Raw genomic sequence first — 26,642 nt, 5'->3', positions numbered from 1 at the left:
GTTTTTTAAGTTCCTCTGACCACTTTCTTCTATCAAGTTCATATAAAAGAATATATTTCTTGAGACCAGAAACAAAAATCATCCATTATTAAGTACATCATTCACTTCCAACTCCAACCTTCAAAAATGGAGAAAGGCTCTAACTAAATGGAAAATTACTTCATTCCATTTACCGCAAAACCAAATTACATTTTCAATTCTTGTGTTATAGAAAGCCTAAACATTTTTGAAAATAGAAGTAGGTAAACAAATAGTTTTAGTAGAAAGGTTCATTGACTCACTGTAGGTGCAACCTTTTGGGAAAGCCATTTTTTCCGCCAGTGGACTAGATGGCTTGTCAGTAGAACGGGGAATATAACCAGCATGTGCATTTTCCATCATAAAAAAATATATATTTAGAACAAATGAGACCCATATACTCTGCTTTAAGAAAACTGATTAGTATTTAAACATAGCACTGCTTCTAAATAATCAAGACAACAATGTTTAAAGATTTGTTCACAAAAAAAATATATTTTAAGTGTTTTCAAATCCCGACAAAACGTTAAACGTATTATGATGATACACAGAAGTTATGAATGTCTTTAAAAAAAAAAAAAACTGGAACAGTTCAACTGCCCAAGATGCTTAATAAATAGATCTGCGAGAGGTGGTCATAAATGAGGCACATCTACTCCCTCTTTGTTCAAGTTAAGGCTTTTAAGCCTTATGGAAAAATAAAAATATCTTTTTTTTTTAATTTCTAAAATTGTTTTGTACTGCCAAGATGCTACCAAGCTTTCTCAAAAGAATAACATTTTCATGTGCACCCATTTAATTCATTTAAAATACTCATTTTACAATTTTGCAGCGACAAATTTCAGAAATCCTTATAAACTTAATAGCAGCACAAAAGTATTCAGTCAACTCCAGATATCTAAATCAAAACAAAGAATGGGCACAAGGAGACAGTTAGACAGGGGCACTCTAATGCATTCTCTGAAAAAGAGCACAAAGTGAAAAAGCGGACACTTGATTGCCTGATGACTAAACTAAGGACAAAGGCAGTTGGTCTTAGTGCAGTGAAAAAATCATATGGCTGTATTGCCATATTTGATTTTAGTGCACACACTAAAGTGGTATCTTGCATCCAGGTTTGAAGGAGGGAGCTTCAACAGTAAGGGTCAAAAACATATTTCAAAACTGCTGTAGCACTTTGGCAGCATGCTTATCAAAAGGCAATCCCACCTGCTGCCAGTACCCACTGTCATTTCACTGGTTTGGTTGTACATATGGCATAATTGGATATTAAAGGCAAATGGAGCTTTGAGTTTTGGAAGAGAGGAACCATACGAATTACTGTTATTACAAAACCCGAAGGTTACAAGCATCTGTACTGTTAGGCTGCTGTTTGTTTCTAATTTTTTAGTGTTTTTTTTTTTTTTTTTAACGAAACACAGAAATAAATGAGGGATTATGGGCTCATTCTTCTCACCTGAGTAGAAAAATGGTGTTTAAGGTATGACAACATTTTCTGAATGACTGCTGGTCAGCTCAAAGGCTGAACAGTTTTAAGGTGACCTTAGTCAGTAGAGATGAGCTGCACCATTTTATACTGTGCCACAACAGCCAGCTGCTTCTGTGAACTTGGAAACTATCCTGCAGGCATCCCTAAGTGTGAGAAAGTGCACCTTAAATTTTCATTAGAAGTTTATAAACAAATATCATTTGTATAATCTGTATATACATAAAACAGTAAATATGCAAAAAATATTAAAATCTTCATGCACAAATTATATTCCTATTCTTGCGGACTGCAATTTTTTTTTTTAATCTTTTCCTTGTTTTTAAACACCCAGGCAGGCACCGACACATTACATTCAGTCTACAGCCCCTGTTTAGGTCCTTGGTGCATAACAAGTTAACATACAAGCAGCATTTGCAGAAGTCCTTCATTCTTCCTGTGCAAAGCTGCAGTTTTTAAAAAAAAAAAACAAGAACGCATGTGGACAAATATTTCATCCTCCTCTTCTATAAAAGTCTTGGAACTAGGTGTCCAACAGAAGAACTATAAGGAGACCTGTAGCAGTTGTGGGACAGGCAGTCAACAAGTCAGGTATAGTTATAACCCTTCCCTATCTGCAGAGCTCTTCCAAGGCAGCATCAGGTTTGTGTTTCCGTCGCTTGCTGTTGTACTGCTGGTGAGATTTGTTGCTGGCTAGAATGCTGATGTGGCTCAGCGTTTGCTGTTCCTGAATGCTTTTACTTGTTGAACGAAATGGTCTTGGGTGCTAAAGGAAAAGAGAATAAACATTTTTAATGAACACTAAATGGAGTGAAGCAACCATGTTTAGGTCTGCCAAACTGAGTGCTTCATCATGAGCATAAATATTATCTGCAGAGTTAATAGCTATCGTAATAGAAGCTGAACAGTTCAACTTGGAAGCATTTCTCTCATAAATGGGCTCACAATAATGGAATCCTAGAAGTACGCCTGTCCTGATAACCAATGCAGTATAACAAATAATTATCACTACTGACCTGTGATTTATTGTTAGGTGTGCCTTGAGAGCTGCCTTGGGTCTTCCCTGTCAAAGTCTGTGAACTGGATGTGGTATCCCTGCTCAGACTAGAATGTCTGCTACCGAGAGGCTTCTGTGTTTTACAAGGAGTTCCATCAGAGTCCTGGAAATACAAAGAGAAAAAATTAAAGTGTTGAATCAAATAAGGCTCAACTGACAACAAGGTTTTTTTAAACTCTTTTACAGAAATCCTGGCTTGCATTTTTGTTTTAAAATTACATTGAAACACAGCAGTATTGAATATCATTCCTCATGGTGTTAGGCTAGAGTTTGCTTGGGGATATGTCTCGTTGAGACATATGTAAAATTCTGCAGTCCCTTCAAAATTCTAGGTCAGTTTTGAACCGTGATCTATTTTTATGATTATTAATTGTACAGAATCAACTATAAAAAATAATCAAAAATTAATGGGCTACAATTATAGAACACTTAACACAAATTAAAAAAAAAAAAAATCAGTAACTTTAAATTTAAACAAGTGAGCATCTTTTATTCAGTTTCCATAAGGTAATGCTCCATGTGCATTCCAGACATGTTCAAGCTGTCTGCATTGTTTCTTTCTGACACTCCACTGATGATCTGACTGTATTCTGTCAGTTCTAAATTCAATTTCAAATCAGGCAATCCATTTACAGGAGAACGGTAGTAATGGTTCCTATATTATTAAACTTTAATATTAACTTTATGTGATGATCAAAGAAGAACTCTTAAAATATGAGTAACGATAATGCTGTTTGCAAGTTTAGCTTATATAGAGATATATATATACACTCACCTAAAGGATTATTAGGAACACCTGTTCAATTTCTCATTAATGCAATTATCTAATCAACCAATCACATGGCAGTTGCTTCAATGCATTTAGGGGTGTGGTCCTGGTCAAGACAATCTCCTGAACTCCAAACTGAATGTCAGAATGGGAAAGAAAGGTGATTTAAGCAATTTTGAGCGTGGCATGGTTGTTGGTGCCAGACGGGCCGGTCTGAGTATTTCACAATCTGCTCAGTTACTGGGATTTTCATGCACAACCATTTCTAGGGTTTACAAAGAATGGTGTGAAAAGGGAAAAACATCCAGTATGCGGCAGTCCTGTGGGAAAATGCCTTGTTGATGCTAGAGATTAAAGGAGAATGGGCCGACTGATTCAAGCTGATAGAAGAGCAACTTTGACTGAAATAACCACTCGTTACAACCGAGGTATGCAGCAAAGCACTTGTGAAGCCACAACACACACAACCTTGAGGCGGATGGGCTACAACAGCAGAAGACCCCACCGGGTACCACTCATCTCCACTACAAATAGAAAAAAGAGGCTACAATTTGCACGAGCTCACCAAAATTGGACAGTTGAAGACTGGAAAAATGTTGCCTGGTCTGATGAATCTCGATTTCTGTTGAGACATTCAAATGGTAGAGTCAGAATTTGGCGTAAACAGAATGAGAACATGGATCCATCATGCCTTGTTACCACTGTGCAGGCTGGTGGTGGTGGTGTAATGGTGTTGGGGATGTTTTCTTGGCACACTTTAGGCCCCTTAGTGCCAACTGGGCATCGTTTAAATGCCACGGGCTACCTGAGCATGGTTTATGACCATGTCCATCCCTTCATGACCACCATGTACCCATCCTCTGATGGCTACTTCCAGCAGGATAATGCACCATGTCACAAAGCTCGAATCATTTCAAATTGGTTTCTTGAACATGACAATGAGTTCACTGTACTAAAATGGCCCCCACAGTCACCAGATCTCAATCCAATAGAGCATCTTTGGGATGTGGTGGAACGGGAGCTTCGTGACCTGGATGTGCATCCCACAAATCTCCATCAACTGCAAGATGCTATCCTATCAATATGGGCCAACATTTCTAAAGAATGCTTTCAGCACCTTGTTGAATCAATGCCACATAGAATTAAGGCAGTTCTGAAGGCGAAAGGGGGTCAAACACCGTATTAGTATGGTGGTCCTAATAATCCTTTAGGTGAGTGTATATATAACACACATACACACACAGAGTTTGTAAGTAAATTTAATCAGAACCCCCTGCCATATAGGTATGCCAGAAAGGAACACACAGCATTAAGCTAATGGAATGGCTCTGTTTACAAAGTTACAAATCTCTCATTATTATAGTCTTGCTGTTTTATTTAATGTATAAACAGGAAAAGGAAATTAACACATTTAATGTGTTAAAACTCAACACATCTATATATTACAGTCTAAGATGCAAAGAACATGTTGCTCAAGAATCACAAGATAAAAATACTGCCCTATCTACATTTGGAGACAACACTAATAGTTGTTATAAAGGCAGCAAAACACTTACAGCATCACTGGAGCTTGACATTGTGGAGGAAGATGAGGAAGAAGGCAAACCAGAGGAAGAATTGGAGGAGTGCTTGCTTTTTGATTGCCCTGCTAGAACTAGCTCTTCTGAGACATTGTTGTTGCATTTGTCAAGCTGCTGTGGTTCAACTAACAATGTTACATCATTACCTGCACATAAAAAAATAAAAGTATATTCAAGTCTACTGATGTAAAAGCACAACCTCATATGAGTTTTTGCTTGCAATTCTGTTAATTGCATACTGACAAGTATATATTACCATAATCAGTGACTTTATGTCCTTGAATATTTTAGTCATTAAAATTAGCTATGACCCATCTATTAAAAAAAAAAACTCCTGTATCTCTCTCTTTTTTTTTTTTCATAAAACAGGCTGAAACAGGAAGAAAAGAACTTACCATTAAGTGCTGCACCACTCGGCACTGGTGTACCACCCCATGTTTTAGTAATCCAGTCCCGGTACTCTACTACTTCTTGGGTTACTCTTATAATGCGTCCTAAAATGCTTTTCAGACAACAAAATATCAAATTAGTGCTAAACTGACATCAACACACAGCCACAGATGCAAACAACAGGAAAAACGACTGCAGGGCAATTCACTATTTTCAATCAACCAACAAACCTGGATAAAACCACTTTACCCAGTTGGGCCTGAGGAGTACTATGGTATAAGCCTTGGTTTTGGTGGAGTTTTTAACTCTAATCAGAATATTCCCAAATGAGTTCTGAATTAGTAATAATAGGAAAAGTAAACTAGGATTTTATAGGTCAACAATTTATATGAAAGAGACCTACCACAGAAAGCATTTTGAATGCTCTTGTGCGGTTCCAAAAACAGGAAAATAAACATTTGGTGTCTAATCCAAGACTAATACCTTTCAGATTCAGTGTTTGGGTAACATCTGGCAATTGGAGAAACGGCATGACTAAGGACAATGAACGCATAGTCAAAGGCCTGCTTCACCTGCATGGCTCCATAGGAACTTCTTCCAACGTCATTACCTGCAAAAACAAATAACTCAATTTTTTGCTGTAAGCAATAATTACAACAGTAATTACAGTATCTTACATTCAGAATAAACCTTAGAAATTTCACACTCTAAATTGAGTGGGATGTGAAAAACATTTAGAATATCCATCCTCCAACATTTTCTCCTGACACGTGGAAAAGAAGATAAAACATATTTCATAGCAAATGCACCATATTAAGTGGGAATGTCATTTTTATTTCCTTTTCAGTTTATTTTTAATAAATTTAACTTAAAGAAAATGCAAAAGTATAAGGTATTATTATGTAGATGGAAACAGGCTATTGACTAATTATTTTAAATTTTCTTCAGCAAGGCTGTCAGTAGTTGATATCAGTGTGTAGGTAAATAAAATTCTAATTAAAATTACCCTTATGATACAAATCTAATTAAAGGCTAATGTAATATAGTATTTTAATTGCTTTATTCAGATTTACTTACCGTAACAATTTCAATTTTGAAACAGTAAAGCTTATGAATACTTACTATGAAAATCTAAACAGTACATAACAACATCATGTGTCACTTTCATCAGTGTCACTGACATGCCCACATGAGTTATTGGTCATTAAATGCAATTAGCCAAACTCCTATGCCAGTTCATTTCACTCATAGACGCAGGTTTCCACATTAAAAATTCATATGAATGTCTCTTATGGATATATATATATGTTAACCTCAGGTTTTTCCCCACAAAGTTCTTGTGAACCTAATTTCATTTGCTGAATTCTATATAAAGAATACATGTTTTCATCTATTTTAAGTAGTCAGGGGAGGTTGGGGAGCATGCACTGGTACAGTGTGTTGCTGCATTCAACACATGACGAAACAGCTCAGGGATCCTGGTTGCCTCCCCCAACTCCCAACCCGAGGCAGGCAAGTGGTCCAGTCCCTTCTGTGAAATTATTATCTATCTGCCAGAGCCAGGTGTTTCGTGGATGTCCCCTTCGCCTGGTCCTGCCACTCGAGTCCTCAACAATGAGGATCCTGTGAGCCGGATCACCCTCAGGGAATCTCACCAAATGGCCCATCCAGGTAAGCGCTAGGAATGTCTATAAGCCCGAGAAACTTCAAGGTTAGAAAAGATTTCTAAGAATTATCCAGGCTTAAGGATTTGTTAACAAAACATCTGAAATCTTCAGACTAAAGTCCACAAAATGTCTTGGTGTCATTTCAGTGAACCAATCATAAGAGACTTTAGCAAATGACAAGTGAAAATAAGTCTAGTCAGTAGCAGTGGGAGGTATACCGGTTCATACCGAAATTTTTTTTTTATTTTTGTTATGATAGGGATTTTTCTTATACCGCAACACCGGTTTAAATAGCCTAAACAATGTTCGGAAAGTGGTGCAGAGGGAAGCTGTTTAAGGGGGGACCTTTTTCACTTCTACACCGCTAAACAAGCATGCAACGGAGTACATGCGTTAGTGGAGGTACTGAGCGGTGAAAAAGGACACTGAACATTCCAAAACTGAAGCTGTAACAGACAAAGTTGAACGCGATGACACAGAAGAACCTTTGCCGAAAAAAGGAGCCATGTCTGATGTCTTGAGATACTTTGGTTTTAAAAGGTCGGATGAGGACCAAACAACTATTTACTGCAAATGCTGTCAAGCTAAAGTTGTCCAATTCTCGTGACAGTGGGATAGGTTATTCTTAGCCAGTCTACAGCAGTAATTGCAGTGGAAAATGTGGTTAACATCCACTCATGCATGAGAAAAAAATACTGTCGATTACCGTGAAACCGGTATCACGGTATTTTTGAAAAATACCGTGATATAGAATTTTGGTCATACCACCCAGCACTACTAGTAAGATAAGTTCAGATAAGGATTATGTGTCCTTCGTACAAATAGTAAACAGATTTTGAAATAAGGAAGCTACTGGATCCCTGCTGTTTTGCATTTGATTCTACTTTTTATTCCTCTTTGATAAAAAAGTCTGTCTGAAATGCGTGGTTGTGATTCAAATACATTGTACATAATTAAACATACAACTGCATTTATGACTTTTAGATAGGGTGAGATTTTCTTTTGTAAATCCTATTGAACTCATAATTTCCCCCCAAACAAAGCAGGGGTGTGGTATGGTCTTGATGAGGAGCTGTGGCGTTAAACTAAACTGGAAGCATTTTTGGTGAGAAATCAGCTATACTGTACAGCAAGTGTCAGCCACTATAGCAAAAATGTATGAATAAACACACAATATTTCAAAACTGCAACAACGTATCGGTAACTTTTGCTAATCACTAATATGCCCTCACTAATTCATGCAACAAAATTTAATCAAACTGGTTACAAAATAATGCTGTAATTGTTATTTTGCTTAAAACAACCGTTATGATGCAATTCTACCGTGTTTCCCTGAAAATAGGACCTACTCCTAAAATAAGCCCTAAGCGTGACTTTCAGGCTACTCTGTAATATAAGACAGGCCAGGTTTATACTTCACACGATGCGACTCGTGTGCCCAAAACATCCATTAAATTACGAGGACACCTTGCCACAATATCTCTGAAAAGGATGTTTAATGATTACATCCATCAATTCGGGGATGCATCCATTCCAGCAGCATCGGCGCAAGACAGAAACAAAATCCCTGGACAGGGCATCAGCTCATCGCAAGGTGAATACAAGCACACACATATACTGGCATCATTGTAGCTCCACCAAATACCCAAACCTTCATGTCTTTGGATAGAAAACTGAGCCCACTATGGAAACCTCCAGGAAAAACATGCAAACACCAGGCAGGGATCACAAGGGACATGACTTCCTGCGAGACAGCAGCGCTACCCCTCTGCCACCCCATATGTGTAACTATTAACAGTATTCATTATTTAAACAAATTTAACGATTTATCTGTAAAATGTAACATACATATTGTAATGCATTTCATCATGAAACTGATATCAAGTACAAATCTAAGAACTCTAAATGTGCAGAGAGCTGGAATATTATAAATTTAATGCATTCTATGTGGCGATGCTGCTGTCAGGTCAGGAGGAAGCCCCAGAAGCGCGGCTGGAGTAGCAAGAAATTCAGGCTGAAATTCAGGGTTTGAATGTGGAGAGTTATGACGATATTCCAGAAGAAGATGACATGACTGTATTTGGATAAATGTATATTGTTGTACATGAATAAATATAATATATCCCCTAAACATAAGCCCTAGTACATCTTTTGGAGCAAAAATTAATATAAGACCCTGTCTTATTTTTGGGGAAACACGGTATGCCTGATAGACTGCTTTTAATATATTTGAAAAAATATGTTTATACTCCTATACATCATCTTTAGGAAACTAATCATCATACTGGTGAGAAAAGCAAATAAAGAATTCATACACCTACCGGGCTGTAAGGGGTCTTCAATATACAACATTGACGGCCTATACCCGTCTACCATGCTCTTCTGCACCTCATCCTTGGACACATAAGAACCACCATCTTTTATTCGAATGCCAGTTTTCAAGTAATTGAATTGTCTACCATAGAGTTCAAAGAACTCTATTAAAAGAACACCAATGTTGGCTTTGGGGCAGGTGGCATCTTTCCTATAATGCATCTGGAACAAAGAACCCTTTAGATTAGGATGATGTTGAATTGCCAGGTTCTTTAAATTACTAACACAGGCCAAAAACTTACCTGCAAGAAACTGACAGCCATAAGGAAGAGACTATAAGAGCCAATTCCACCAGTGAAGACTTCATTCAGATCTCTTTGTAACAAAAACTGCTTCAGCACCAACACAAGGTATGGAAGAACTGGGTACTTCTATAAATGAAAACATTACAAAGAAAACAGATGTAATCAGACTGCGGTAGAAGGGTGGATCAACCATTAATGCCTTTCTTCACAATCTCTCCCAAACTAACCTACCGACTAAGCAGAAAATACACAAAAACACAGAATAATTAGTCAAATCCCATCAGAGTACACGATAATTAAAGCAACAAAGTCTGTTTTTTATGCAGACCAGGGAGTTGTTAATATATCCTGCACACTTACAGAAACCAATCAATAACATTTTGTTCAACTGTTCGGCATACATGTTACATACAAATGTGTCCCTAACACCTGATCATCTCTGGATAAAACATGAACTATCCTGTAAAGCTTCTCTTGATGAGAATGCACAGATCTGTTCTGCCAAAACTCAATTTAATGCAATAAAGTAATCTCAACTTCCTTGGCAGATGTGGAAATGTCATTACTGCCAGAATGCTTCTTAGAAACCATTTCTCATGCTGAAACTAGGTTCATCTGCTAGGACAGCATGGAATTCACAAATGAATTCCTGTCTCACGAAACAGCCAATTAAGTACAACTAAGCAGTACATGCTTAACTTCCATGAAGTCTGCCATAAAACACTTGTATTTTTCTCTCCCATCTAAAAGTCATCAGGAGTTCATGAGGATAAACAGACACAAGAGTGAATCACATACTTAGCAGTAAGTAAAGTGCCCTAGATATTTGACCCTTTTATAAAAGAAACTGCTCTTTTCAGCTGCATCCTAACAAATGTTTTATTTAAATTGTAACACCACATTTATACAGAATTTAAAAAGGCCTTTTACGTGGCATACTGGTGGGACATACAATAACAGTTTCATTGTATTCTGTACACAACAATGCCACTACTATGACAAATACATGACATAAGAAGTCATAAAAGATGAGAACAGGGCATTTAACATTTTCTGGTTTGAAACCTCAAAATTATCAAAAACACAACTGAACTAACACATACCAAAAATGCACTTATTTCTAGTAGCCAGGAATAACCAAATGATTCAACAGTTTTAAAGAATTAAATAGTTCTTTATGGGAATAGTTTTAGCTACATAAACAGTATGATTTCAATGAAAACTAATACAGTGAGTGTAATGCTAAATTTGTCTCTGAAGAGGTCTCCACAGATTCCTCATCTGTACAGCAGAAGACCAAAGACTACCTTTCGTTCAGAAATTTTTCCCCTTGGGAAACTTTATTTACTTTATTACTGCATCTGCTGGGGTTTTGGTACCCCAAGGAGGCATTTTTGGGACTTGGCACAGGTAGGCGTTGTAGTGCACCATGACGTGTTTACCAAGTGAAATTTGAGTTTGAGGCCAAAATTTCTTCCCCTGGAAAATGTATCTAGTGCATTCTGGAATCTAGTATACTTATTAACTAGTACCCAGTGTTTTTGTGTATAAAAATTACATGCATGGGAATTATATCAGTATGCTGCTGGAGTACGTGAATTTCCCCTTGGGATTAATAAAGTATCTATCTATCTACAATGCATCCGGAAAGTATTCACAGCGCATCCCTTTTTCCACATTTTGTTATGTTACAGCCTTATTCCAAAATTGATTAAATTCATTTTTTTCCCTCAGAATTCTACACACAACACCCCATAATGACAACGTGAAAAAAGTTTACTTGAGGTTTTTGCAAATTTATTAAAAATAAAAAAAAAACTGAGAAATCACATGTACATAAGTATTCACAGCCTTTGCTCAATACTTTGTCGATGTACCTTTGGCAGCAATTACAGCCTCAAGTCTTTTTAAATATGATGCCACAAGCTGGGCACACCTATCCTTGGCCAGTTTTGCCCATTCCTCTTTGCAGCACCTCTCAAGCTCCATCAGGTTGGATGGGAAGATTCGGTGCACAGCCATTTTAAGATCTCTCCAGAGATGTTCAATCGGATTCAAGTCTGGACTCTGGCTGGACCACTCAAGGACATTCACAGAGTTGTCCTGAAGCCACTCCTTTGATATTTTGGCTGTGTGCTTAGGGTTGTTGTCCTGCTGAAAGATGAACCGTCGCCCCAGTCTGACGTCAAGAGCGCTCTGGAGCAGGTTTTCATCCAGGATGTCTCTGTACATTGCTGCAGTCATCTTTCCCTTTCTCCTGAATAGTCTCCCAGTTCCTGCCGCTGAAAAACATCCCCACAGCATGACGCTGCCACCACCATGCTTCACAGTAGGGATGGTATTGGCCTAGTGATGAGCGGTGCCTGGTTTCCTCCAAACGTGACGCCTGGCATTCACACCAAAGAGTTCAATCTTTGTCTCATGGTCTCGTGGTCTGAGAGTCCTTCAGGTGCCTTTTGGCAAACTCCAGGCAGGCTGCCATGTGCCTTTTACTAAGGAGTGGCTTCCGTCTCGCCACTCTACAATACAGGCCTGATTGGTGGATTGCTGCAGAGATGGTTGTCCTTCTGGAAGGTTCTCCCCTCTCCACAGACGACCTCTGGAGCTCTGACAGAGTGACCATCGGGTTCTTGGTCACCTCCCTGACTAAGGCTCTTCTCCCCAGATCGCTCAGTTTAGATGGCCAGCCAGCTCTAGGAAGAGTCCTGATGGTTTCGAACTTCTTCCACTTACGAATGATGGAGACCAATGTGCTCACTGGGACCTTCAAAGCAGCAGAAATTTTTCTGTAACCTTCCCCAGATTTGTGCCTCGAGACAATCCTGTCTCGGAGGTCTACAGACAATTCCTTTGACTTCATGCTTGGTTTGTGCTCTGACATGAACTGTCAACTGTAGGACCTTATATAGACAGGTGTGTGCCTTTCCAAATCATGTCCAGTCAACTGAATTTACCACAGGTGGACTCCAATTAAGCTGCAGAAACATCTCAAGGATGATCAGGAGAAACAGGATGCACCTGAGCTCAATTTGGAGCTTCATGGCAAAGGCTGTGAATACTTATGTGCATGTGATTTCTCAATTTTTTATTTTTAATAAATTTGCAAAAACCTCCAGTAAACTTTTTTCACATTGTCATTATGGGGTGTTGTGTGTAGAATTCTGAAGAAAAAAATATAAATTTAATCCATTTTGGAATAAGGCTGTAACATAACAAAATGTGGAAAAAGTGATGTGCTGTGAATACTTTCCGGATGCACTGTATCTATCTATAGGCAAGCACAGAGCTGCATGCATCATGTGAATTCAATATAATCAAACTATAACGAAATTGTAGCACCCAATAAGTCATTTAATCAGAAAATCAATTGCATCAAGAAAATTGAGGAGTTGACAGATTAACAACTTTTAAGTATAGAAAATCAGCAATAATATATGAATGAGTAAATTAAACCAATTTCAAACTTTAGAGAAATTCTGAAGAATTAAAGAGAGACTGACAGAAAATAAAAGGATAAAAATAAAGTACTACACACTACATTGATCAAAAGGTGTCTCACAAAAATATGGAAATCTAAAAGAATTAGAATTTTCAGGTTAGAACAGCCCAATTTGTCATACAGGAGTTAAAACATCTACAGTGGCCATTTAAATTCTAAAATTCCTCACAAGGTTAACAGTACGCAAATGTCAAATCAAGAAAGACTGTTTTTGTTTTTAAACTATGCACATCTCTGATCTCACCTGTATAAAATCTTTAATAAGTTGTGCAGCTTTTACCCCATTTTGGACATTAAAGCTGATGTCAACCTTGACATCTGTGTAAGAATCTGTAAGCTTGATAATAGGAACCTGTAAAGACACAGATACATTTCTAAATGAAAACCACAGAAAATGAAGAGTAAAAAGATTTAAAAGGGTCTTCACCTTGACTAAAAACACCCACTATCCCTATACACACCGTAGCTTTATCCAGGACTTTAACTGAATTCTCATCAGCTACATTGTGCTTTCGCAGAGCCTCCTCCAATGTCCACAGGGGCAATTTCTCCCATTTTCCAAAAACAACAAGATCAATATCACTAAAATAAAGATAAATGCATTTAAAATAAAAAGCATTTGTCTATACCATCATAAGGTTAGCTGTCAGAGATCAGGACTACAGATAAGATGAATTCAGAAAGAGATACAATCAGCCTTATTTTTGCATTTATGCACCTGAAGAAAAAGCTTATTCAGCTGCCACTTAAATTTATAAAAGAATTAATAAGAGAATTATGTTAACAGTAAAACTGACTGAAAACAGAAGTGTGTGATTCTACAGGAAAATACATGTAAGTCAATAAATAATATCTTGAAAGATGATGTTACTTAAACAAAATCTATTCAGTATTAACAATTGCAAACTTTTGTCATTTATATCTCAAAAAATTTTGATTGAATTATGCCACCTGAATAAAATGCAGCCACCTACCTTGTTGGCAAATAAAGGCCAGTGCTGAAACTTCCAAATATCTGAACCTGAATCACAAGAGAAAAAAAAACATAAATAAATAGCTCATAAATAGCTCCTAAGCAATGACTAAATTAACCCAGAGACAATGTTTTAACTACATGAGCCTTCATACCATAATTGTAACACAAATCGATTACTATTTTTAACATTCTTTTGCATCCAAGTGCTAGTCTTCAATACCAAGTGTTAGTGAAGTGAGCCCTCTACTGGTTGAAACAGAAACCAACTGCAAAGGCCCCATTAAAAAGGAAAAAAAAAACTTCCAAGAGTAGTACTGCATTACAAGTTGTGTTTCATGCTCCTAAAGGATTATATTCATGTTCCTGTCTTTCTCATATGGATATTAATTGCAGCCAACACTATATATAACAGTCACACCATATGTTGTGGATGTTCTTATTACATAAAGATATGTAACATTGGATCATTAGGATACTCCAATAGAGAAACATAAAAGACAAACAGCATCTTGAGGAGGCCCAAACAATAAAATTTCAACAAAATTCTCATCTATTCTACAGAAATCAGTATAATTAGAAAGGACAATCCCGCAAACAGATCTCATTCAGATTCCTAAACTTGGCATACTGTAGTTTAATATGAGGTGCCCATCTGACCATCACCATAGCAGGGGAGTCACATTTAATAAGTTACGAGATCTGGTTGAAAAAAAAAAAATGTTTGTCATCGATAAATTGTACTAAGGTTTTGGAAAATCTGAAATATCTTCCAGATTAATGCTGAAATATCACATTTACTAATTTGCCATTTCCACCAACACCAGAAACCAGAGCCAAATTGATGACCAGCCTCCAAGTATTCTTTTGTTACAAGAATGAATGCAAAAAGACGACTTCGCTAAAACATCGACATCATCAAAATTAAGTAATATTTATGTGCTTGTCGGTATGAAAGACAAGAGGGTAATACTGTTATCCCAAATACTTACACTTTGAATACTTGTCAACCTCAACTACCCCAACATCTAACCCACAACCCGTCCATCTTAATACTACAGTATTTCACACTATACATGGTGCCGTGACAATTTCCTCAAGCTTCTTTGATTGTTACCTACATATTTTCTTATAAATGAGTGACACTTCTTATCCTGTAATGGACTGGTGCTTATTTTATGCACAACTGCTTTTAAGACAGGCACTGTCTCCCTGTGCAAGACCCTGAATGGTATTAAACAGGGTCATAGACAGGACTTTGTATTACTGATTGTTTAACAAGACTTGGAAACATTAATGTTTCCTGCCTATATTGTAATACATGTTTCTACTACACCTATAGTTCAGTGCAATTATGACTAAAATTAGCATTAAAGAGCAAGCGCTGCGCAAAAAAACAGCCTATGATTAATGTTACCGTGAGTCAGAGGTACAGAGCTAAAAGTATATTTACAATGCTGTGGACAATGATATCTGAAATAAATTCTCTTGCCTGCCTAACTTAACTGCAGTTTATTTCACCTGATTCAACTGAATACTTCTAAAATGTTTTTTTTTGGAAGTCCAAACACAACTTAAGACAATGCTTTAGCTCTGGAGCCAGTCAAGTGCATTTTAAGCGGCATACAGTTAGCAAATAGTAACTGAACAAAGTAGAATATAATTTTTGGGGTACTGACAAGCACCAAACCACACAATAGTTAACCTGGAGCTGGTTTCCAAACAATCAGAATATTTAATATAAAGATTATTTAAAGCTAATAAAAACTTAGAAAAAACTGCAAATTATATGTTACATCATGGGAAGATATTGTAGATTGTACATGGACAGATTATTTCACGTGGTGCTCACTTTAAGTTTAATTTTTCTGGTTCACAAGCTCAACAAAAAAAAGAAAGGAAAACATGCATACATAAAATGTTCAACACAGAAAATGAAATGAATCAAACATTTTCATTAAATATAGAAAAAAACTCTTTATAATCTATTCTTGAATACAGTTTATATTGGAATTAAATATTATCCAAACCAGAAGTGTTTACTAGACCTGCTTATCTAATCCCGTGTTTACAGGGATACAGAACCCATCATGGCAGCATCTGGCATAAGGCAGGAACCAAACCAAGTCAAGTCAAGGTACCAGCCTATGTGACAGCACACCCAAACATACACTCTTGTGCTAACCTATACAGTTCTTTAGGGAATCAGAACCAATTCTTTTTGCTGCTTTTTAGGTGAATTTGGATATAATGAGATAATACATACGGCCATTATCATGTCTGTCTATTCTCATGAAACATTTTTTGTCTTTAGTGTTTTGCACTGCAAAACTTTGTACAACACATTTTTTTACTGATAATAGGGCTGGGCAATACATCGAATTTTCAATTCAATATTTAAGAAAATGAACAATCAACAGGTAACATCAAGGTGTTTACCACTTTGATTTTCCGCAACTTCTTCTGAACAGGAAATAAATTCCGCAAAATCTCCAGCTCTTTTTTCAAGTGTGATAATGTCAGCTCTGCCCATGTTGCCTGGCAATGATGAGCATGACAAATAAATTGAGAAAGGATCAAAAAAAGGAAGAATTTAGAACAGGCAGCCTTAACTCTACTGTTTGCAAATGGTTTAGTTTTACCCACAATGTCAGCTCAAGCAGCTCAACATCTATACATGCAGCACCTACAATGTGCCCTCCCATCTTCCCAGTGAAATTGGTGTCGGCTAAGGAAAGTTCACAAAATGTTCACTGTTCCATTATATATCGTATAAGTGGACACACAGCAGAAAACACTTCTGCCTACTTAATTTGTACCATCAAAATATTTGTTCTTAATCAGTGTTCAGATAACTACACTAACCAGTCCACGCAGTATAAGCCTTCATCCGTTCTTTGCTCTATATTGAAATGTTACAAGCAGGAACAAAAACAGCAACCTTCTTAGTGTTTTCATATAAATTATTTAATGTTCATATATTGGATGTGGGGTAAACAGTATTCCCATTTTAGTTTGCATATTTGTATCTAGAAATCCTCAAAGGGAGAAAATAAGTCCTGTGTCTTAAAATAGTTTTTTTTATTCCTAAACTTTCGATAGCCTACCAGATTAGACATACAGAAATCAAAGGCAATATTGAGCAAATGAGGGGTGGGTGTGGGTGTAAGAGGGGTGGACTAATAACTCAGCACATCTATACATTTACAGACTCTGATATTTTCCTATATATACACACACATAACATATATGCATATATATATACATACATATACATATATACACATACGTACATATACACATATATATATATACATACATATATATATATATATATATATATATATATATATATATACACACACACACACACATATATATGTATATACACATATACACACACACACACACACAGTGGGTACGGAAAGTATTCACACCCCCTTCAATTTTTCACTCTTTGTTATATTGCAGCCATTTGCTAAAAATCATTTAAATTTATTTTTTCCTCATTAATTTACACACAGCACCCCATATTGACAGACAAAAAAAGAATTTTTGAAATTGTTGCAGATTTATTAAAAAAGAACAACTGAAATATCACATGGTCCTAAGTATTCAGACCCTTTGCTCAGTATTTAGTAGAAACACCCTTTGTATATAAACATACTACCTGAAATACCCAGCGTTGCCTGGGAGGAAAAGAAAGTTTTTTTTAATTGTTTGAGAAAAACATAATTAAAAAAACACAACTTTAAAAATAAAAATAAATTAACAAACAATAAACCTGTGTTTGCTTCCCGGGTCCTCCCTGCGTGGAGTTTGCATGTTCTCCCCATGTCTGCATGGGTTTTCTGCGGTGGGCTGGTGCCCTGTCCAGGGTTTGTTTCCTGCCTTGTGCCCTGTGTTGGCTGGGATTGGCTCCAGCAGACCCCCGTGACCCTGTAGTTAGGATATAGCGGGTTGGATAACGGATGGATGGATAGACTCACTAATGTGCTTGTCTTGCGGTGTTGTATGTATATTAACATCCAGCTGATGCTCGGAACCAGCAAACTCTATTTAATTTGAAAAGCAACAGGGGCATAGTGGTGCTCAAACATAAAGAATGCTGGCAGTCACCTCCAGTTCGCCCTCGTGCTTTTTTTAATTGTTTGAAAAAAACATAATTAAAAAAACACATTAAAAATAATTAAGAAACAAAGACTCACTAATGTCCTTGTCTTGCGGTTATCATCTAGTTGATGCTCGGAACCGGCCAACTCTATTTAATTTGGAAAAGCAACAGGGGCGCGGTGCTGCTCAAAAATAAAGAATACTGGCAGTCGCCAAGTATATACTAACTGTGTAAGCCCGTGCTGTTAAAAGCAAGGAATCCTAGAAAGTATTTAAATCGTCACAACTACTCTGGGCATCTCTCTGCTAGAAGGATTCATGTTGCTGATGTGCTTGCATTGTTTGTGTATTAGCAGCTAAGCGACTGTCTTTCTTAGGAGGTTTCCTTTTGCCAGCGTACTGGCCTTGCTTGCGTATCCTCAGAGTTGGAGCCCTCACCCCGACTTTACGTCTCACTTCCGGGCCGGACAGACACACACACTTCCACGCGTAGAACTCTATTTAATTTGAAAAGCAACAGGGGTGTGGTGGCACTCAAACATAAAGAATGCTGGCAGTCACCTCAAGTTCGCCCTCTGGTGGTCGTTCCGAGTGTCAACTGGATGATCATGCATACAAGACTGCAAGATCACCCCCCACCCTACCCAGAAGGGGGTGGGTTAGGTCGAGAGGTTCCAGCTAGATACAGTCGGGCTCACCTCAATGCACAGCTTGGACTCTGGAACCAATCTCCTTGAGATGGACTGGACTCTCTACCACTCTGGAGTTTCCACTGGTGAGAGGCGCCGAGCCAGTGTGGGCATACTTATTGCCCCCCAACTTGGAGCCTGTACATTGGGGTTTACCCCGGTGAACGAGAGGGTAGCCTCCCTCCACCTTCGGATGGGGGGACGGGTCCTAACTGTTTGTGCGTATGCGCCGAACAGCAGTTTGGAGTACCCACACTTTTTGGAGTCCCTGGAGGAGGTGCTAGAGGGCATACCTTCTGGGAATTCCCTCGTACTGCTGGGAGACTTCACGTGGGAAATGACAGCAAGAAGGGCGTGATTGGGAGGAATGGCCCCCCTGATTTAAACCCGAGCGGTGTTTTGTTATTGGACTTCTATGCTCGTAACGGATTGTCCATAACGAACACTGTGTTCATATGTGCACTTGGTACCAGGACACCCTAGCCCTCAGTTCGATGATCGACTTTGTGGTCGTGTCGTCGGACTTGCGGCCACATGTCTTGGACATTCAGGTGAAGTGGGGGCAGAGCTGTCAACTGATCACCACCTGGTGGTGAGTTGGCTTCGATGGGGGGAGGATGCCGGTCAGGCTGAGTAGGCCCAAATGTGTTTTGAGGGTCTGCTGGGAACGTCTGGCAGAGTCTCCTATCAGAAGTAGCTTCAACTCCCACATTCGGCAGAACTTTGACCATGTCCCGAGGGAGGTGGGGGACATCGAGTCCGAATGGGCCATGTTCCGTGACTCTATTGTTGAGGCGGCTGACCGGAGTTATGGCCGCTAGGTGGTCAGTGCCTGTCGTGGCGGCAATCCCCGAACCCGTTGGTGGACACCGGCGGTGAGGGATGGCGTCAAGCTGAAGAAGGAGTACTACCAGACCTTTTTGTCCTGTGGGACTCTGGAGGCAGCTAATAGGTACCGGCAGGCCAAGAGGAATGCGGCTTTGGTGGTTGCCGAGGCAAAAACTCGGGCATGGTAGGAGTTTGGGGAGGCTATGGAGAATAACTTTCAGACGGCTTCGAGGAGATTCTGGTCCACCGTCCAACGTCTCAGGAGGGGGAAGCAGTGCAGTGTCAACACCGTATATGGTGGGGATGGTGTGCTGCTGACCTCGACTCTGGGACGTTGTGGGTCGGTGGGGGTGTACTTTGAAGACCTCCTCAATCCCACTAACATGCCTTACAATGAGGAAGCAGAGCCTGGGGACTCAGAAGTGGGCCCCCCCATCTCTGGGACTGAGGTCACCGAGGTGGTGAATAAACTCCTTGGTGGCAGGGCCCTGGGGGATGAGATACACCCGGAGTTCCTCAAGGCTCTGAATGTTGTAAGACTGTCTTGGTTGACACGTCTCTGCAACATCACATGGACATCAGGGACAGTGCCTCTGGATTGGCAGACCGGGGTGGTGGTCCCACTCTTTAAAAAGGGGAACCGCAGGGTGTGTTCCAACTACATTGGGATCACACTCCTGGAAAAGTGTATTCGGGGGTTTGGAGAGGAGGGTCTGTTGGATAGTCAAACCTCGGATTCAGGAGGAACAGTGTGGTTTTCGTCCTAGTCGCGGACCAGGTTCTCTACACCCTTGCCCAACCAGTCTACATGTGTTTTGTGGACTTGGAAAAGGCGTTCGACTGTGTCCCTCGAAGAATCCTGTGGGGGGTGCTCCGGGAGTATGGGTTACCGGACCCCCTGATAAAAGCTGTTCGGTCCTTGTACAACCAGTGTCAGAGGTTGGTCCGCATTTCCAGCAGTAAGTCAAGCCCATTTCCAGTGAGAGTTGGATTCCTCCAGGGCTGCTCTTTGTCAGCGATTATGTTCATAACTTTTATGGACAGAATTTCTAGGTGCAGCCAGGGTGTTGAGGGGGTCCAGTTTGGTGGACTCAGGATTGGGTCACTGCTTTTTGCAGATGATGTTGTCCTGTTTGCTTCATCAGGCCGTGATCTTCAGCTCTCTCTGAATCGGTTCGCAGCCGAGTGTGAAACGGCTGGGAATCAGCACCTCCAAATCCGAGACCATGGTCCTCAGCCGGAAAAGGGTGGAGTGCCCTCTAAAGGTTGGGAGAGAGATCCTGCCCCAAGTAGAGGAGTTCAAGTATCTTGGGGTCCCGTTCACGAGTGAAGGAAGAATGGAGCGTGAGATCAACAGGCGGATCGGTGCAGCGTCGGCAGTGATGCGGGCTCTGCATCGGTCTGTCGTGGTGAAAAAGGAGCTGAACCACAAGGCAAAGCTCTCAATTTACCAGTCGATCTACGTTCCTACCCTCAACTATGGTCATGAGCTATGGGTAGTGACCGAAAGAAAGAGATAGCGAATACAAGCGGCTGAAATGAGTTTCCTCCGCAGGGTGTCTGGGCTTTCCCTTAACACTAGAATTACCAGAGGCTACGAAAAAACTCGTAGATCCAGCCCACCTTAAATCCGTTCACATCTCTCCGCCTGCGTCCTGTGTCCTCTAAATGTGCCAATAAAGACAAGCTGCAAGCAGCTGGCTATTCCATCCCCCCACCGACTTAGAACGTGCACGAACTTCTCCCAGCTCATGCCTTGATTGATTATTTGAGAGTGAAGTGGAGGTTTAGAGTGGGAATAATAGATCGTTATTTGGAACATACGCATTTCATGTGTGTTCCATTTCTACAGTAATCTGTGTAAACACATTTGTAAAACAGAAACGTTTTTCATATCTTAGTAGTAAATGACAAAATGTAGGCATAAACTATATAATGCACTGAATAAGCTCCTGATCTGACTCTAAATAACAGTGTCAGCATACATTCACACCCGATCTGACGCTGTTCGTTTTCAAATAATATTGCATGTACTGTGCCATTGATCTTGCTGCACTGAATAAGCTCACTCATTCTGTAACAGCGCCAGCGTGTATTCAAACCCAATTTGACGCTGTTCGTTTTAATAAAATATTGCATTAGTGCGAAAACAGAGGCCCTCCCGCAAGAAACGTCCACTCACATATAAGAACAATGCAGCTGCACCTGGTGGGGAGGGCTTCTGTTTTCTCCGATCTGAGTTCATCTCTGTTATAGCACGTCTTTATTTGAAAATGGCGTCAGATCGGAAACGGGGTGGTGGTGTCTGGAAGCTTCAACAGCTGCACCAGGCATAAAGGCGAAAGATAGCACCGTTTGAATACAGGACAAAGTCCAGCGTCATCCTGCCAATCACCTGTCCTTCAAAGAAACAGCACGGATTACAGAGCTCACCAATGCTACACCGTCCAGATCTAAACACTAGCGTGGTGTGTGCCCAAAAAAAGTCTAACTGCATTCTCATACCACTGTTCGCGTTCTAAAGTGTCAGCAGGTATTTTTTATGGCATTACACGTGTAATTTGTGAGCATGCCCTTGACGATCAAACAGAGGAAGGAAGCACTGCAGTTCACTTGTGACTTTATGCTGTAGGAAGATCAGTAAATAAATCAGCTTGAATGTTATTTATTTGGATCACATAAAGACACGCTATAGCGCGAATGTTATTTATTTGGATCACATAAAGACGCGCTATAGCTCAAATGTTATTTATTTGGATCACATAAAGACGCGCTATAGCTCACATGTTAATTATTTGGATCACAATATTTACCTATCCCCTTAGCTGTTGTTTTATATCTATTATACAGTGCCTTCCCTGTTTATTTATATAGCTAGTGACTTCTGTATCTGTCTGTCTATGTCTTATGGATCTTAAAAATAACAGTTATAAAGACACTTGTTCATGTTAATTGCAGTCTCAATTGTTAAAAATAATATTTTAAAAGGAGCATCCCACATGAAAATACAACAATCTGACTGATGACAGTGCATACCACTTTATATGGTTAAAAAGAAAAAAAAATAACACCTCCTTCCCAGCGGGGAATCGAACTCGGGTCTCTAAGGCACAACAGGCCTGCTGCGCACTGATTGGCTGAGCAGTCTGTGTCAACTATCCGCGACTTAGTATGTATCGTGATCTAGAGAGAATAAAAGTTAAAAAAAAAGGTAACTTTTACAAGTCCTATAAATGTACACCGTGTGTTACAGACGCAAACCAAGTGTATGTGTGTACTGTATAATATTAACAATAAGAGCAGCTCACTACTGAAAACGGCAAATATAGGAGTGAGTCGGGATTGAACCAGGGACTCTTGATTACACTGGAGACTCTTGATTACAAGTCAGCAAACCTTACCGCTACGCCACGGAGGCTGTTGTCTTTTCCTTGAACCTTTTGTGAAAGTTTACTTGATCTTTGGAATTCCGGCTTCACAGATTATACTCTTCACGTCTACATTTTGTCAATTGTATTCCAAATAACGATATAGTATTTATAAAAGGTGTCATTTTGCTTGACTTCTCACTCTATACAACTCTAAGCAACAGACATGCAAGTAAACAGACTTGAGCTGAGAAAACTGTGCGGGGTGGGGGATGTGATAGCAGACTGCTTGCTGTTTTCTGAATATCAAAACATTTAAAGGACAAAAGACGCTGATGGAGAGGTGAGAAGCGTTTTAAGGCGGGACGGATCTACAAATTTTTTCGTAAGCTCTGGTAATTCTAGTGTTAAAGATATGGTGAAAAGCTCAGTCACCTGGGAAGGGCTCAGAATAGAGCCGCTGCTCCTCCGCATCGAGAGGAGTCAGATGAGGTGGCTCGGGCATCTGATCAGGATGCCTCTTGGACGCCTCCCTGGTGAGGTGTTCCGGGCACGACCAAGGACACGCTGGAGGGACTATGTCTCCCGGCTGGCCTGGAAACACCTTGGGATTCTCCCGGAAGAGCTAGAAGTGGCCGGGGAGAGGGAAGTCTGGGCCTCTCTTCTCAAGCTGCTGCCCCCGCGACCCGACCTCGGATAAGCGGAAAAAGATGGATGGATGGATGACAACAGTATATAAGCTACACATCAGATTGTTTTACATCTGGAAGCAAAATAGTAACCTTTAGAGAAAATTAAGTATGCTAAAGTTAACTTGATCAACTCACCGCAAACTGTTTAATACAGTACTAAAGCATCACCCACAGCCACACTGCAATGTTAAAAGTAATGGAATCTCATTTAGTTAGTCATTCTTGTTAAAGGTATTTTCCTTCTTGCAGTGCTCTGTTAGCAGTTTGTTGCAACATTCATTCAAGTTAGCTTTGCATGTGTACACCTCCTGAATCAGATTTCAACTGTTGTTCCTACAAAAGATCACAGCTACTGCCACTGATACTAGCAAATGAGTTTTGATTTTTATGTTTTTTCATTTGGATTTTGTTGTTCATTTAAAGCTATTTCACCAACTGATTATCGATTGCTGGTATAGGATTTTGTTTTTCTCACCCACAGAAGAGTTTGTTAGTTTATCAGTTCTTATTATTGTGTTTTTGTGTCATAGCAGCTAAACAGTTTACTGAAATAAATGTCTCACTTACTTTTACATGAGTTAATTCTCATTTACTATTTTTCTTTTGTATCCAGTACTTGATCTAAACACCATGCAATCTGTAAGTGTAAAACTTTTCTTTCACAAATTTTAGCTAAAATACTACACTTAAAGTACAGTAACAGTTAAACTTTAAAGGAGCACTACGGTTACATTTAATATGAACTTGTTAAACTCTTAAATCGTACAAAGGAGGACTACAGTACACTCAAACAAATATGTGGCTTCTATAGACAATATTATAGGACTGTAGGTGCATCAACTGAAAAGACCTACACATACAAAAATCTATTTCAGTTGGTGTTGGATTTGGGTAACTTAATTACTGTTTTTTATTATATACAGTCAAGATTCAAGATTCTTTACTTGTCACATACATGGTTGTACAGGTACAACAAGTAATTAAATGTGCCATTACAGCTGCTGATTATATCTAGGGGATGATAGATAAATGCCAGCTGGGTTCAACTTCATCATGAAAGTGGAGAATGCACATAGAGAAATATGGTTTAAAAACAAACATACAAATATAAGATTTTTTTTTTATTATAAAACTTTGATTAAACTTTGTTTGTTAACTGTGGGAATGCAGACATTTTTAAACTCATACTAAAGAGATTAACTGGACTAATGTTTTACATTAAAACTCAAACTAAGGTTGAATTAAGTTTTGAGCACAGTATGCAAAATACTGGCAGTTTATTTAGGATGGTCACATACATGAATATATGAATTTTAATTAGGCATAAAGCTAACTTGTACCTCGGTTCTCATTTGTAGAATTTGCTTTGCCAATTTAATGTAAAATAAAAACAATTCATTTAAATAAAAAAATAAAAAAAATCACAACCTCTGTGTATTCATAAAGTTTGACATAATTTTTAAATTAGGAAGACAGCTCTATTCCAAACCTTTATAATTATTTTGTATACTCAACTTTGCCATACTACATCTGCCATAGTATGATAGGGTCGGTCTTCAATGACAGAACTATGAAATCCATGTCAGATATAATTTATATATTTAAGCTGCCAAACAGACTACAAGCTAGACAATATATACATGGCCTAACATTCAGGTGGGTGTGGGAATGAGGTTCACTGTTTTGAAGGTGAAAGCATTTTTATATTTTAATCACATTTGTGTTTATTATATTTTTAAGTCATAACAACATAAGAGTTGTAATAGAATGTAATTCCATATGTTAGTAGAGTACTTAAAAGACATTTTCATAACAATTCACAATATCACTTAATTAAAAACGAGCCCAGATAAGCTTGAGGTCATTGAATTACATTTTCAGACAAATTTAAAGTAATGTAAAAACTGCATGTTTCATACTGTTGTTGCTTGTTAGTTGTCGAGAGCCTTTGGTTAATTGCAGTTGACATTTTCTAAACACACAAAAGTATCTGTCAGAGAAATTAAACCTATGTTGAAGTCTCAAGCTAAAATTGTTGGCTGCAATGGAACATGGATAGCAGGTTTCTGTGGCACTTTGCAGGTAAATTATAGTGTCTGAGAAATACTCTATTATTACAATCTTCACATAATGCAGCCATGAGGTTGTTTTTGGTGTAATATAAATACTAAGTGTATGTTTATTGACTGTATCCATAAAGGCTTACAGTGTTCCTTTTCTTTTCCAATCATTTCTAGATAAGTAACTGTTTACATTCCTTGCTTGTACTTTTCACTTTTACAGCTACGAAGATCACTTAACACTTAATTTCAAGCAGCAGAATGAGTGAGCTGCTGTTACAGAGCTTAACTCAAGCAAGTGCTGTATGGGGAGCATCAGGCTGCCATGTCCTCAACTTTGCCAGTGTTGCAGCTACATATATTGGGGATCCATTTTTGCTGTCAGTAGTGGCTATGAGATGTGTAAAAGAGGAAACTATACAAGGTAAACAAGTTGAAGTAATCTCCTTCAAAGTACATTTGAAACAGTAAAGTAATCTTTAATTAAAGAAGAGCAAACAGTTTGTTTTAAATACCTGATTTTTGAAAAAGAAAAAAAAAAGTCAACTACGAGCCAAGGTGAGGCCTGCAGGTAAATGGACATGATGATAACAGTTCCCTTTATATCTGAACACATTTAAAAACAGCTGTACTTACATCAGCATTTGGCCAAAGCTCACGAATGACCCCTTCTATTCTCTTCACAACTTCTAACCGCATTTTCTCTTCTTCAGGACGTGGGGACATGTACTTGTAGAAGTCAATTATTTCTTCATGCAACCTGTAGTAGAAAATTTTTTTTTTTTAAAATAGGCAAATGCATAAAGTCGTCAATATTCCTATTAACCAAAAAAAG

General features: G+C 38.8%; 1 protein-coding gene across 2 annotated transcripts in view; it reads right to left on the bottom strand.

Moving 5' to 3' along the window:
- Positions 1 to 1,410: 1,410 nt before the first annotated feature.
- Positions 1,411 to 26,642, bottom strand: part of tent4b (terminal nucleotidyltransferase 4B) — a 48,715-nt gene continuing 23,483 nt past the window's right edge. The window contains exons 2-13 of one of the 2 annotated variants that reach the window (XM_039762870.1): positions 26,444 to 26,567; positions 14,059 to 14,105; positions 13,546 to 13,666; positions 13,329 to 13,436; positions 9,583 to 9,711; positions 9,289 to 9,502; positions 5,784 to 5,910; positions 5,306 to 5,412; positions 4,887 to 5,056; positions 3,896 to 3,952; positions 2,521 to 2,664; positions 1,411 to 2,270 (exon numbers count right to left, since the gene is read on the bottom strand). In XM_039762870.1, coding sequence (XP_039618804.1) covers positions 2,115 to 2,270; positions 2,521 to 2,664; positions 3,896 to 3,952; positions 4,887 to 5,056; positions 5,306 to 5,412; positions 5,784 to 5,910; positions 9,289 to 9,502; positions 9,583 to 9,711; positions 13,329 to 13,436; positions 13,546 to 13,666; positions 14,059 to 14,105; positions 26,444 to 26,567 — 1,504 coding nt within the window. In that variant the 3' untranslated portion in view covers positions 1,411 to 2,114. The remainder of the gene's footprint in view (positions 2,271 to 2,520; positions 2,665 to 3,895; positions 3,953 to 4,886; positions 5,057 to 5,305; positions 5,413 to 5,783; positions 5,911 to 9,288; positions 9,503 to 9,582; positions 9,712 to 13,328; positions 13,437 to 13,545; positions 13,667 to 14,058; positions 14,106 to 26,443; positions 26,568 to 26,642) is intronic. The other variant, XM_039762871.1, reaches the window with a different exon arrangement.

This window comes from Polypterus senegalus, chromosome 9, assembly GCF_016835505.1.
Source record: "Polypterus senegalus isolate Bchr_013 chromosome 9, ASM1683550v1, whole genome shotgun sequence".
In the NCBI taxonomy this organism is placed as follows: domain Eukaryota; kingdom Metazoa; phylum Chordata; class Cladistia; order Polypteriformes; family Polypteridae; genus Polypterus; species Polypterus senegalus.
This window is presented reverse-complemented; position numbering and strand designations above follow the sequence as displayed.